The sequence below is a fragment of the Heteronotia binoei genome, chromosome 2 (genome assembly GCF_032191835.1).
Source record: "Heteronotia binoei isolate CCM8104 ecotype False Entrance Well chromosome 2, APGP_CSIRO_Hbin_v1, whole genome shotgun sequence".
Classification (NCBI taxonomy): Eukaryota; Metazoa; Chordata; class Lepidosauria; order Squamata; family Gekkonidae; genus Heteronotia; species Heteronotia binoei.
The window spans coordinates 60,968,802-60,983,881 of NC_083224.1; the positions used below are offsets into that span (position 1 = coordinate 60,968,802).

General features: G+C 46.3%; 1 protein-coding gene across 1 annotated transcript in view; it reads right to left on the reverse strand.

The window, feature by feature from the left end:
• Positions 1–15,080, reverse strand: part of PKP1 (plakophilin 1) — a 70,373-nt gene that overhangs the window by 42,427 nt on the left and 12,866 nt on the right. Inside the window, exon 2 of the mRNA XM_060231161.1 lies at positions 6,320–6,420. Within this exon, the coding sequence (XP_060087144.1) occupies positions 6,320–6,420 (101 nt within the window). The remainder of the gene's footprint in view (positions 1–6,319; positions 6,421–15,080) is intronic.

Genomic DNA, 15,080 nt, shown 5'->3' on the forward strand with positions numbered 1-15,080 from the left:
CTGCCAATCAAGCTATGGGCAACTGCTTTGGGTGTTTCTAGGGCTCTCCACAAATCCACCCCCAGTGTTGCCTAGCAACTGATTGAATTGGCGCCAGGCTGTCTGGAGAATGAACCGCAAAAATGAACTGAATTAACCATCATGGAAAAATGTGGTTCATTTTTTTGGTTCGGGAATGACACAGCCAAATAAACCGGTTCAAAATGAACCATGACATGGCTTGTCGTGGTTCATTTCTTGGTTCATGCCCATCTCTAATCATGACCAGTAGATGGATCTGGTTAGTATTTCCTCCCATACTGCTATTCCAAATATTTTTCATTCATCTTGTAGCAAGATCCATGTGCATCAGGGGCATCAGGAAAGTTAAACAGAAGTTCTAGTCATGAATTTTCCACTCCTGTATTTTCAAAAATACAATTGTTGCTTAACGTTCTGTGCTGGCAGTCAAGGATATATCTGACTCAGACCAAACTGGTTCTATGGAAGACCCCCTGAAAAGTGACTAGAAAAAATTGCTTGATGGTGGGAAAAGTAGCCAACTACCTTCATTGATCATCCTCACATCTATCATGTACTGAACCTCCCAACATGCATTCAGAAACATCCAGCTATGCTCACGTGAAATAAATTCTGCTAATTTTCCTTGTAATACCATTTTAAAAAGTATTTTCACTTCCCACCCACCCCAACATAGTCAGATAGAAATTATATTTGATTGGGGATAATTTGTGGACATTCTTAGATGGTACCTTCTTCTGCTTTTTTGCGTTATCCACTCCCCACAATGAAGGAGTCTGTCAAACATGTGTCCCCATATCTGAATTTGGCATAAGCAAGAAGTACAGTAAATCTCTGGTTTCCCAATGGCATAAACTCATGTGCATCATAGTTCTCTTACTCCAAGTATGCCTTTCAATGGCTTAGAACTACACAGTGCACCTCAGGATGGTGCACCTCAGGATGGTGCACCTCACTCATGGTCGCATGCACTTTGAAAAATCAGATTATCTAAGACAATCATAATTAGGGTTTGTAGAGTCTTTCGGGATCAAGTGCCGTGTTCTACTGGAGAAAGTTTTCCTTCCAGACGTTTCGTTCTCAGCTGCGGAGAACATCCTCAGTGGCGTTGCAGCCGGAGCAGGCGCTCAGACCTTCTTGGCTGCTGTGCATTGAGTGATTTCAATGCACAGCCGCCATTAAGGTCTAAGCGCCTGCTCCGGCTGCAACGCCACTGAGGATGTTCTCCGCAGCTGAGAACGAAACGTCTGGAAGGAAAACTTTCTCCAGTAGAACACGGCACTTGATCCCGAAAGACTCTACAAACCCTAATGATGTTACCAGCCATGAAAACCTGAAATCTTGATAAGACAATCATAGTTTATTCAAGTCAGCACAGGATCTAAACTGGCCTATCATGTAGTGCTTGATCATACAGCCAGTATGTCATAAACTGCTTGTTATTTTCATGAGACTGAACGCAAGTAGGGTGCTCTGCCTTCAACAGGGCACCATATTTCAACTGGCATGATTTGGGAGCATGTGCATTTGGGGGTATCTGCTTTCTCACTCTCTGCCACATGCTAACACCTGCTTGTTCCACCTAAATTCTGGATAAATGCTTGAGGGAGGGAATGGCTGTGCCTGACCTGGGAAAAGAAGGCTTCCTTCAGATCAGCTGCTTCCAGGCTTCACGTGCCAGTGTAGCAATGGGCTACTTGGTCTTATGCAGCCAGGGTGTTCTTACCTCAGGTAACCAAATGGGCAAATAAAGCTTTTAAAAAGCCTGCTCAGAGGGACAACATAGGTGGCAGGGCAGCATAAACTTGCAGACATTAGCCCACATACCAGTCAGACCTGCTGCTCTTGAGCCCTTCTTGAGGCCTTCCTGTTGGAGGGACCTGCAAAATGGGAGGGTTTTAATCAGGGTTTCAGGATTCCCTGCCTTGACAACAGAACTATCACTATGGCAGAGTATCTGAAAATTAGTTCTGAGAATTGTTATGGCTGCCAAAGCAGCCAAGAAGATTGTAGCTGGAAGGATGGTATTATATTCTGGCTAGGGGTTGCCAAGTCCAATTCAAGAAATATCTGGGGACTTTGGGGGTGGAGCCAGGATACCTTGGGGGGTGGAGCCAGGAGACATTAGGGGTGGAGCCAAGATCAAGCCTGTGACAAGCATCATTGAACTCCAAAGGGAGTTTTGGCCATCACATTTAAAGGGATGGCACACCTTTTCAATGCCTCCCTTCCGTAGGAAATAATGAAGGATAGGGCACCTTCTTTTGGGGCTCATAGAATTGGACCCCCTGGTCCAATCTTTTTGAAACTTGGGAGGTATTTTGGGGAGAGGCACTAGATGCTATACTGAAAATTTGGTGCCTCTACCCCAAAAAACAGCCCCCCAGAGCCCCAGATACCCGCGGATCAATTATCTATGATTTTCTATGGGAATAAATTTCCATAGGGAATAACAGAGTTCCCAGCAGACATTTCCCTCCCCCTCCCCCTGCTTTCTGATGCCCCTGAAGCAGGGGGAGGGTCTCCAAACAGGGGGATCCCCTGCCCCCACTTGGAGATTGGCAACCCTAATTCTGGCCTTGTGTGAAGTTTTAATCACACACAAAGTGACAATTTCCCTCATAGAATTTGTACTGCATATTGTTTAGTCCTCTCATAAACTAAGCCACACCATAACACCACAGCAGCTCAGCCAATCAGTGTCAGAGGGTACTTTCATACACACTAAATAACACACTTTACAACTGGATTTTTACTGTTTAAGAATAGCAAAATCCACTTGCAAACAGTTGCCATGTGAAAGCACCCAGAGACTTAGATTTAGAGGAGATACTAAATATCCCCATTTGCATTTCACAAGTAATAATTCCAGCATAAACATAACAATCAAGAAAAGGTTATTAAAATATTTATTCTAATAGCTGAAATATTTAGGAAGTCCAATTAAAATGCTGTGTTTCGCTGACATTGATTTTTAAAAAATGAAGAGTGAACAAATTGTGGTTTTTTCCTTAATGTAGAGACAAACACAGCTATGGCCCTTTATGCACACACACCTTACTGCAGATATGCAGAGCAGTAAGCCTTTCATCTTGACTTCGGATTCTGTGCCCACCTTACACATCATTCTTTTTCCTCTGGTTTATTTACTCTGCTGCCATAATAATGCCCTCCCTTTTCTAAATCAGGTAGGAACTTCATTTGACATGCAGAGGAAGGTATCCAAAGTTTAAAAAAAAAAAAAACTTATGCAGTTGCTCTATCACAGCTACACAGCAAGTGCCTTCAATTTAAAACCTCATGGTTCAGGTTTTGTGCATGCATTTTAGTGTTAGTTGAATGAAAGGGAACAGAAAGGAACACAGGCAAAGGAGGGGGGGGGGGGAAGACCCGAAGCTGAAATGGACAAGACTTTTTTTTTAACTGACAAGTAGCTGCAAAGCCCCCTTTTCAATATTGTGCACTAGGGGATTCACTGCTGTGTTATGAGCCACTGTGAAAGATGTGAAAGATGGAAAAAAGTCATATGATCTTATAATATGGGGAAACATGTTGAGCGTGCAGAATGCACAGTAGAACCTACTGACACTGACATCGCAAGCTGTGATTTATTTATTTATTTTATTCCATTTCTATCCTGCCGTTCTTGTGAATGGGCTCACATTAAATTCAAGCAACAGTAGATTAAAACAATAAATCTAACATTAAAATTTGTAAAACTATCACCCTAACAAGATGACAACAGTAAAAAAACATCCTTTCATTGTTGCTGCTTTTAAACTCACACACTAAATGGATAAGTAGACTTCCATCCAATGTATTCAGGAGAAAAGTATTTTAAAACATTTTCCTTTTGCACTGCTATAAACAAAGCACCCTTTCTCCCACCTTTGGGCCATGGGAAGCTTATTCAGAAAAATATTTAACCAACATCCGCTGATATTCTTCTTCTAGTGTCCTGCTTCCTTTCTTAGTTGCACAGCATATTTGCCCTCTCATTTGTGTCTGAATCTCTCTGACTGCAGCATCACCTCCTTGTTTGGAGTTTATTCAGAATATTATTAGGCGTGTACTCTGCTGAGAGTCATCTTCTACCCAGCCTGTAAATTTCTGTATCTGCCAAACAGTTAAAAAGTTTCAGGTCATTATCCTGACTAATTAATGACATATTTCTGATGGAACAAGTAGAAGCTGTGCATATGGGTTGCCTCTGTGAGCATGTATGACACATGAGGGCAGTAGTTTTATGTTCTCTACAAACAAATGAGCACAGCTTCAGTCCCAAATGTGTCATTTCTGTATATGAGCTCAGAAGGAGGACTAGAGAAATGGAACCATAAAATCTCATGTGGCTGTAGGAAACAAGGACTCTTCATTTACTGTGGTGTTAAGATTTAATGGGAGTACAGCCCATTTCATCAGACTGCCAACTTTTTTGATGGGCAAACTCAACTTCGGACATAGCATAAATTTGCTCTTTCCTGCAAATAAACGAGCATCCGTCACCTTACTTCTATACACATCCAGTGGTTGTTGGGACAAGAAAAGCTAAAATTATGACATAGCTTCAACAGCTTTTTAAGAGAAAAACACGTTGTACAACAAGTTCCATTAATTAGACTGATGACTGCACTGCTTAGAAGGGAGACAACCACTGCGGATGGGGGGAATCCAGTTGACTTCATTTTAACCTCCTACAACTATTTTTACACAATCCAAATTTATTTAAAAGTATTCATTATGCACAACAATTATTCATTCAATGAGACTTAATTCTAAGTTAATATGGGTAGGTTAGGCTTCAAATCTGCCATTCTAATTATATAAGAATGTGAACAAAATTAATGAGGGATCCCCCCCCCTTCCGCCAACTATGGGAGTATACCATAATTTGCAAAAATCTGTTAATTTGGGGTTAGGATTGAAAGGTACCTTGTGCAAGATGAAGACAATTCCTCTTGCACAAGCTGTGATAGGGTTTTATAATTTCTGTTTACTTGCCATTCAAGATACAGCTCTCCCATACCACCTCCAGCTCTGTTAGTTCCCCCAACCAACAGGAGCAGCTTTTGGTGGAGGGCATGGTAAGAGACACACAAAGATTTATTCTGCAAATAATTTCTTCTTCAGAGTTTTAAAAATCCACGTTTTTGTTCTCAGGACAGACACCCTTTGCCAAACCTTTACTGTCACTATTTGAGATTCAGACTTAGTTGTTCCTTAATTTTTTTAAGGAAACATTTTTCTTTGAGAAAAACCCCCCAACAACACACGTATTAATGTACACATAATATAAACATGTAAAACACAGCACTTGTGTACTCTTCCTCCAAAAAGAAACATTTTCTATTTTATTTTTTAATTAAATTAATGTATTAGTTAAAATTAAATTACAATTATTTGCAACCTGTATATATCTGATATAGGCTATCACCAGAATTTGGGAGTCTGTATATTTATTCCTTCATTCTCTTATACTGTATTCTCTAAAATAAAACTATTGGCTGTATCAACTTTTAAAAATAATGTTATCAAACATAGGTCTAAGTATTATCAAATACAAGTTCTCTCCCTTTCTTGGGTACCCATTTTCCTAAACCCAAAAGAACAAATAGCACATGTTGTGACTCTTCCTCATGCACAGAAGAACCCACCACTACTCAACAGATTCTTGTTCTTTCTTCCCTTTGGGCATGCCATGGACACTTTCTGTAATCCCATCTGGCCCTCCCTTTCTACTCAATCAAGTGATGTGTGTTTACCTCACCTCCCGGTCCTGTCCTGGTCCTTTGCCTGTGTTATGTATTGAACACAAGTAACCAGACCTCATGGCGATGGCGACGAAAGGAGACCCTGGGGTCCCCGGATGGAGCTCGCCTGAGGCCCCGCCCATCAAGATCTGTGGCAGGAAGTTTGACCGACCAGGATTGGCCTGGTCGGATGGGGGGGGCTGTACCGGGCAATGTATATAAGCGGGGCCTGGCCCGCGTGCTCTCTCTCTTGTGATGTACTCCAGATTAAACTACTATGTTGCCTTCAAACCGTCTCGGTTCTCAGTACATTACAGCCTGTGTGTATGCACAGGGAGAGAAGGGAAGACAAAGAACAGTCTTATATACATGGATATTTTACCCACTTTTAAAACCCAGGTTTAGGACTCTAAGAATTTCTGAGCAGATCTGTGATAAATGATTGTACAAAACGTCCAATAGAATTTGTATTGTGTTGCATTCCAACCAAATCTCTCTTCTGCTTTTCCTTTCTGACAGGATGTCATGTTTCACAAATAAAGTCTTACCCCATGGCCCCAGCTGTTGTTTCCTGTGTGAGCTTTAGCATAGTAGCTACCACGGGCTGTTCCATAGTTATAACCATCAGACAGACCATCATACATAGAACCTGCAAACAAGACAATGATATTAGGTGTGAAAATAATGTGCTCCAATTCAAACTCCTTTTCAAGCCAATTAAAACAATAAACATAGAGTTCCATGCCCTATCAGCAAAATAAGTTTTATTTTACCAGTCCAAGAAGGGAGAAGAAAACTAAGAAGCACAACAGATGCAGTTTACATTAATCCTAAAATCCACCTAAAGCTATTGCAGGAACATGAAAGACAGCTCTTCTGAATTCTGTTGTGTAATGGCAGAATTTAAAAGTTCAATTCAAAAAGTTGTATTAAAAAGTCTGAAATATTACCCCCGTCACTTCTAAAGGTGACTAGGTAGCAAAAATATTATTTTTATTTATATCACACCTTTCTCTTCAATGTGACCCAAAGCAGCTCACAATCATTCTCTTCTCCCTTTTATTTTCAGAACAAACCTGTGAGGTAGGTTAGGCTAGGAGTGAGTGAATGGTCCAAGGTTACCCAGCAAGCTTCTATGGCACAAAGGGGATTCGAACTTGGGTTTGCCAAGATACTGATGGTTTCAAATGGGGTACATGATTCCCATGACAACTCCTCTGGGCCAGTTACAGCACTTCTTCTCTCTTCACACCTTGTTTATAAGCAGTTCCTAGCACCTTATAGCTTCAGTAGGAGCAAGAGTGGTATTTGTCTGAAAAATTTACATACACTGCACAAAACCCTCAGCCAAAGGCTTCTGAGGTGGATTTCACACAAACACATCATTAAAACTATGGAAGTAAAATGATAATTAAGCTACAACTAGCAATATAAAAATTAAACACATCACATCAGTCAATGAAAGCTGTTGTCACCCATGGGAAAAAAAAAACCAAGATAAAAATAAAGAAGCATGAGAGAACACACAGGAATGCCACAAAACAATCAAACAGAAATGCCTAAAAATTAGATGAATGTCTTTACTGCCTAAAATTAGATAGGCCAGGAGAGAGGGGAGGGTCCGAAACTGAAGAACCACTTCACAAAATAGGTGTCTATACACATCTTATTTTGAATGTGGGGGTGCATAGCGCAGGGCCTTTGCAGAAGATCTGAGGCATGGTCAAGACATGCAGTGGAATGAGGTGGAACCAAGGATACAGACTGCTGAGGTGATAGAATTGACTAAACCACTTCAAACTGTAGGGGATGGACTGCATTAATAATAATCATCCTGTACTCCTGATAAAATTATGAGCAGCAAGCATCTTTATTGAAAAAAGTTGTTTCCCTGGGTAATATTTTCAGGTCAATCTTTTCTTGCATTTGAAAGGGAAAGTATGCCTTGAGTTTGAGCAGTGACTATTTAATAAAGATATTACAGTTAATTCTGCAGCTGCTTGCAATATCCGTTAATGTGGTGCAACAGCCATTGGTTCTCAGGTCTACACATACAGAGATATAAAGACATGACTTTTTTTATAGGACCCAACGTCTGCTAGTATTAATTAACTGGCCTTTTGAGTTACCCAGTACTCTTCATCAGGAGAATACAAAGGCAGAACTTCACTACTACATCTGGCAAATTCCAGAGGACCAGCTATATTTGTCTGTGGAAGCAAAAATATAAATAATCTTGTGGCACCTCAAAGGTAACAGATTCTTTGTGGGTTTCATCTTTAAGTTGCAGCAAGCATCTTTGTTGCTTTAACTGTATAAGGAGCAAATTCACTGATTTTAAATTAGCATATTTGCTAAACCAATTCTGTCATATAGCACAGAATTGAGAACTGAGAAGTTAATTACAAATCAAGAGGTCTCATAAGTGGGGGCACTGCATGCCTAATTTACAATTTTGTTTGTGATAGTGATGTGCAGGGTTTTAAGACAGTACTCACTGGTACATAGTATGGCCACCTTTTTCCAGGGCTTTTTCAAGTACTGAGGAGAGAATTAGTGGAAATCAGTACAACCTTATACAAAGTGGAAAAAGCCCACTACTTTGGACTCAGAGGAAGTACAAAGGAGGCTAACACATATCATCCGTACCTATTTAAAAGGTATATTCAGAATCAAAGGCTGAATTATCATCACTACTGGCTACTTCCTACATGTTCCTGTGAGGTAAAAGCACTGTAAGGGCAAAACATATAATATTAATGGTCACTCCAACAACCAAACAACATTCTCTCTCACCAAATAGGCTGTCTTGCTCTCTCTGTTACACACACTAATGAAAAAGTAATAGAAATTAGGGTTGCCAAACTCCCAAGTGGTGACTGAAGATCTCCTGGAGTCAGAACTGGTCTCCAGACAACATGATTCACAATTAAACCAGACATACTATGTGCGGTGATGTTAGACCAGCAAAAATGATGTCTCATCTCATACCTACAAGTGTCTCAGTCTTGCAATGCCAATGTAGGAAGGTGCAACTATCCTGGAAATAAAGGAATAGGTAATGCTCACCCCTCTGGTCCCTTCTAGTCCTGGGAACTATCTCTGCATCTCAGGCATCACACAGAGTCTGTGGAAGGGAGGACCATTTGGATAGTTAGCATGGTTGTTTTGTTTGTTTGTTCTGCTCCTTGGGAAATGTGTTTCTCCATGCCCAGTTCTTGAGAGTGGAGAACACCCTCATTAAACCCCATTCACCACCACTTTATGTGGTTCATATCTGGTTCAGAGCTCCCTCATAGCCAAATTGCATTCTAGTAGGGGGGAAGGGTAGACTAGATGCCATTTCTGGCTTAGCAGGTTTGTTCAGCCTCAAGCGCTTTTATACCTTATTTCTGTAAATGTAATATGTAGCTGTATGAGTACAGGAAAAACCCTTTTGAAACTAAAAATGCTATCAGGGCAAAGGGAAGGTCTAAATTATTCCATTCTGGTGTGCCTGGACTGCATTTAGATCCAATGTGGTTTTTGCTTGTAGCCCTGGGTTTTGATATCTATCTCTTATCCTTTTATCTTGCCCTTCCATGGAGTAGTTCAGAGCAACAAACACTGATTATAGTAGTGTTTTGTAGCAGTAAACAATCACATGTGAAAAAGAGATGTGTGCTTCCAAACAGGCAGCTGACATATGCCAAGGACCAATTACAGTTCCTTAGAACATTTCCTCGAGCACTTGGAAGCGAGTGTCTTCTTTTCACACTTTGCATACATTGCAAACATGGCCATAGCTATTCTCGTAAACATACACCACAACACAAAGCTTCTCTAAGCCCTAAAGATGTCATTAAGGAAATCACTGCCTCTAGCCCTGATCTGCCCCACAGTGTTGTTGTGAGGCCAAATTATTACTGGTAGTTTTTAAAGATGCTATTGTTTATTGGATGTATTATACTATTTTATTGCACTGTTGTCTAATTTTGTAGTCTAGTTTTATTGCATTGTTTTAGCACTTTGTGCCTATGTATTTCCCTAACATGATTTCCCTGCATCCCTTGTCCCTGTTTACCAAGGGTAATCCCTATTATCTAGTACCTGTCCTTGGCAGTCCCTACCTCTCCTTTGGAGTCCCTACTTTCTGATGCCCTACTTGTATTTTGCCCCAGTGTTTGGCCTCTTGGTGACACCATGCTAAAATCCGGTTAGCATGAATTGCTAATGCTGTTGCTCACAGAGGTTATCTTCCTTATGCAGGTCCTAGCAGTAAAATCTCTGAGTAGATAAACATATGCATCTTATAGATAAATATATATTCATGAATACTTCATAAATAGGAGACAGCCCTCTGTTTCATATACTCTGTATGTTATGGTATATTTTTAACTGTAGTACAATTGTACTAAAAAAAAGTGTCCTTAGGTCCGGCCCCTTCCCAGCCGAGCCAGCTGGCAAGCTATAGGCTGGGGGCCGTCTTTGCACCCCCGGAAGGAGGGAGGGGCACCAATATCACCCGACATACGGGTGTTTTGCAAGGCGCGGAGTTGGGGCTATATAAGCCCGGCTCCCGCCTTATTGCGCAGTTTTGTTTCGGCTCTCTGGAGAGAGCCACGTTGGTCCGAGCTCAGGGTTAGGCCTGAGCAACGAGGGTCGTCCTAGCAACTTGCCTTCCGGGGATCAGCTGTTCAGCGCGGCGTTGGCTTCGCGCTGCGAGGCGCTTGCGAAGGCCGAAACACGCGCCGGCGTAGCAGCGGCCTCGGAGAAACAGCTGTTCGGCGCGGCGGGGCTTCGCGCGGCGAGGCGCTTCAGAGGCTGAGTCAGGCGTGGGGGCCAAGGCCCAGTGGGGGGGAGGCTCGGGGGTGGCCGGGACGGATCGGGTCGGCGCGGCGCTCCCTGCTTAAGGCTTCCCAGCCCAAGGGCATTTTATTCCCATTGCTTAGCCCGAATCAGGGCTGCGCGAAGTGGCCCCTGGTCCAAGCGTGCGCAGGCGACTGGCCATTATTAGGCAGCAGCCTTCTCCTGGGGGTCTCAGGCCACCACAGTGCGGCGTTTTTTCCTCCCCTGGCCCTGACCTGGATAGCCCAGCCTAGCCCGCTCTCATCATAATTTGGAGGGGATTAGGCCACTGTTTTCCTTGGATTGAGTGGCGCGGCGAGCATCCTGTCCTCCCCAGCCCCCCCCCCCCTGGTTTCTTTTGCTTGAGGGCCGGGTGCCTGGGCTGGTGCCTTTGGCAACCTTCCCCCTCTCTTCATCCATTCCCTACTTGTGGGGCTGGTAGTTTCTGGGGTGGTGTCTTTCTGTGTCTGGAGCTGTGGTGTGGGCCACCCCATTAACAGGGGTGTTTGCTGCTCTTCCTATTCTGGGAGGAGGTGGGGGCTGAAAAGGGGCCTTGGGTGGCCGGTAAGTCTCCGTTAGGGGCATTGGTACCATTAGAGGATGGCACCTAAGAAGGGACAGGGTAAGTCTAAGGGCAAGCAGCCTGCTCGCCCACCCCGGGGGCGGGGCCAGCAAGGAGCCCCAACTGAAGATCAGGGCCAGAGTGAGCGGGTTCGCCTCGCTATTATTAGCCAATTGGACGCCCTCGAGCAGGAACGTGTGGCCAGAGGTTCACCCATTTGGGAGGGCCGTCGCCGTGCCACCAGCCGGTCGGCCCGGCTGACCTTTGAAACTGAATTGTTGGCAAGGTTGTCTGCTTTACAGGGCGGGCAGTCGGAGCCGGAAGCGCTGCCGGAAACTGACCAGGAGGAAGATCCAGGGGAAGGTCCTTCGGGCGTGCCATCGGGCGAAGGGGCATCTGGAAGCGGTGGCCCGCGGCCCCCTGGAGGCTCGGGCGTCTTTCCGGGTGATGGTGGTAAGCCCATGACTTTGCCCATTCAAGGTTGGCCTTGGGGTCCAGCCCAGCCAACCCCCCATTTGCTGGGGGTGGGCGGGGTGGGATGGGGGCCCGGGTGGTCAGGTGCCAGCGAACAGTTGGGCCCCGCTCAGCCGTGGGCTTTGGGTTTTCATACACCCAGTTTGCTGTCCAGTGCAGTTCCTGCCCCTGTTGGTCAGCTGGTAGGCGCTGGGGCGCCCCCTGCAGCCCCTCCTTCGCTGCCCACACCGGGCATTTGGCCAGGTGGTGGTCAGCAGGGGGCCCAGTTGCGGGGTGCATGGCCTTCAACTCAAGTGGGTGGGTGGTTCTACCCCCCGAACCCCTATGCGAGTATCCCCTTCCACGCTCTCCCCTACGGCGACACTTCTTTGCCGTTGGGGGATCATCTGACGGCGGCCACACGGGAGAGAATCCTCCGTGGGGAGTACGTCGATGTTTTCGGTCTCCTGTTCAGGGAGCTCGAAAAAAAAAGTAAGGAGGAGCTCGACGACAGGGACAAGGAAAAGATAAAGCGCAGGAAGGTTGACAGGGCCTGGGCGAATTGGTTGCCCGGCTTTCTGATCTATGCCGGGGTCATCGCAAGGGCACAGCCGGCCAGGGCGGCCGCCCTCTTTCAATATATAGACATAGTTTATAGGGCTTATACGGACTTCGCCGGGGCAGCATGGCTGCAATACGACGAAGCCTTCCGGATGCGGGCCGCTGTCAATCCCGGAATGCCGTGGGACCAAATAAATCAACAGCTGTGGTTGCAGCTGATGGCCCCGGCAAAACCAAACTCCGGGGATAGGTCCGACAGCGGTCATTTGGTGCAGGGAGCACAGCAACAACAGACTACCCCAGGTGCCCGCGTCTCCGCGGGCCAGCCGGATCATTCCCGGTTGTTGTGCTGGGAGTTCGCTTCCAAGGGGGTCTGCCCCAAGGAGCCCTGTAAATTTCGTCACGAGTGCCCGCTGTGCAGTGGGCCCCACGCACTGTCGGCCTGCAGTAGAGCAAAGCCCGGAGCGGGCGGTAAGCGCCCCGGAGGCGGAGGCGGCAGTTCGCAGCCACCTGGAAAAGGGCCACAGCCCCATCCGCCGGCCGGCTCCCAGTAGGTTGTTGGCCACATACCCGTGCTGGGCTGATGCTAGTTATTTCTGGGATGGTTTTGCTCTGAGGTGAACAGGTTGTCGGGGATAAAAGATCCAAGGTAGGCAGTCCTCCGTGGAGGGTTAGGGGGTCGGCCTAATGTTTACCAATTTTGTGCACGTTGCTGATTGTGGTTTGTTTTTCAGGTGCTGTGGCTCGGGGTGAGAGAAGGCGGGTTCTCATCCGCGGGCGCAGCATGGTCCGTTGGGGCTGCCCATTTCGCCGGACGGCTCCTGGGGCACCCAGCCCGGTCTCAGTGCAAGGGCAGACGTAAGGCCAATTGGGCCCTTCCAGGGTCTTGGAGGAGGGATTAGGTTTTTCCCCCTCATCCGGCCATTCGGGTCATTTAAGTCGACCTGTACCGGCCGGATGGTGTTTAATTATTGGATTTGGGTAACCGGGCCTTTGTAGAGGAAGTTTGGCAGGGGGTGCGGTTGGCTCTGGGCCACCCGTTGGGGCGCTAATGCCTAAGCAGAGGCTTGGCATTGGCGGTGGCTGGATTAGGTTTGGCCATTGGGTTTTCCAGGGGAGCACCTATGGCCTAGCACCGTTGGTGCGGTGGTATGCAGGAACCGTAGATGGGCTAAACGGCTCAGTACGGTGATGCAGATCACAGAGAGCCTCACCTGGTTGGATCTTTCCATGGGGATTGATGCCAGCCCGGTTGGTGATGGCTGCGGGCCTGGCCGCTCAGTACAACCCGATTACGGCGGGTTTGTGCTGGGGGCAGGGTGGCTCGCCCTTTGGACAAGGCGGGGTCCAGGTGTTGACCCCAGGGCTTGTCTGGTCTGGTTTTCCCTTCCCTGCCAGTTATGTTTGTTAATTCTAATAAAGCGGCCCGGTTTAAATCCCAACAATTGTGTCTGCCTCTTCATTCCGACTGGGGGGGCAAGGTCCGGCCCCTTCCCAGCCGAGCCAGCTGGCAAGCTATAGGCTGGGGGCCGTCTTTGCACCCCCGGAAGGAGGGAGGGGCACCAATATCACCCGACATACGGGTGTTTTGCAAGGCGCGGAGTTGGGGCTATATAAGCCCGGCTCCCGCCTTATTGCGCAGTTTTGTTTCGGCTCTCTGCCCGCCCGCCCTTCCCATTGGCAGTACAGGTACATGCCGGTCGCCTTTTGGGGCCAGGTAGGAATTTTTTCACTCCCACACAATTGGCCTATGTGGGGGTGTTTTTCGCCTACCTTGTACTGCCTAGTAGGTTAGGTTTTGTTGAGTATTAGTTCGGTCGCAGGCTGGATTAGGTTTGGCCATTGGGTTTTCCAGGGGAGCACCTATGGCCTAGCACCGTTGGTGCGGTGGTATGCAGGAACCGTAGATGGGCTAAACGGCTCAGTACGGTGATGCAGATCACAGAGAGCCTCACCTGGTTGGATCTTTCCATGGGGATTGATGCCAGCCCGGTTGGTGATGGCTGCGGGCCTGGCCGCTCAGTACAACCCGATTACGGCGGGTTTGTGCTGGGGGCAGGGTGGCTCGCCCTTTGGACAAGGCGGGGTCCAGGTGTTGACCCCAGGGCTTGTCTGGTCTGGTTTTCCCTTCCCTGCCAGTTATGTTTGTTAATTCTAATAAAGCGGCCCGGTTTAAATCCCAACAATTGTGTCTGCCTCTTCATTCCGACTGGGGGGGCAAAAAGAACCACCTTCCTTTAGTTTAATATCAATGGCCATTTCAGAGTAATGAAATTATCTTGCTTTTTGCAAGAAAGAGGGTTTCTCAGACAAGTCCCTGTTTCATCTGCAAGATGTTAGAGTGCTTCCTTACTTTTAAGATAAATTCCATAGAACTGATTATCCCATCTGATTCTCAGAAGTGACAAATGTTTGAATTAGAAACCATACTGGTGGGAATCATTTCATAAAGCAGCATTTCCTTGCTCTTTGATCTATTCAGTCCTCCATGCTCCCACTTAACAGCTCCCATGAACACCATAAGTGTTCCCTCCTTACAGGAGAACCTAGGCCTATTAGAACCACATGGATTGATTCATGACCATTCAGTGCAGTCATATCAATAGAAATGTTTTCTGTGGATGCCTCTGGCAGCCAAATCATTAGTTCTAAATATTAAGGCAGCTCAAGGCAGATCAGCAGTACTGCTCCTATTAGACCTGTCAGCCGCATTCTATACAGTCAACCACCAGCTGCTGTCTAGCCATCTTGCTGACGTGGGGATACAGGGGTCTGCCTTACAGTGGCTCTCCTCTTTCCTCCAAGGTCAGGGACAAAGGGTGGTGATTGGGGAAATGCTGCCCCAGAGACACCCACTTATTTGTGGGGTGCCCCAGGGGGGCAGTTCTTTCCCCAATGTTGTTTAA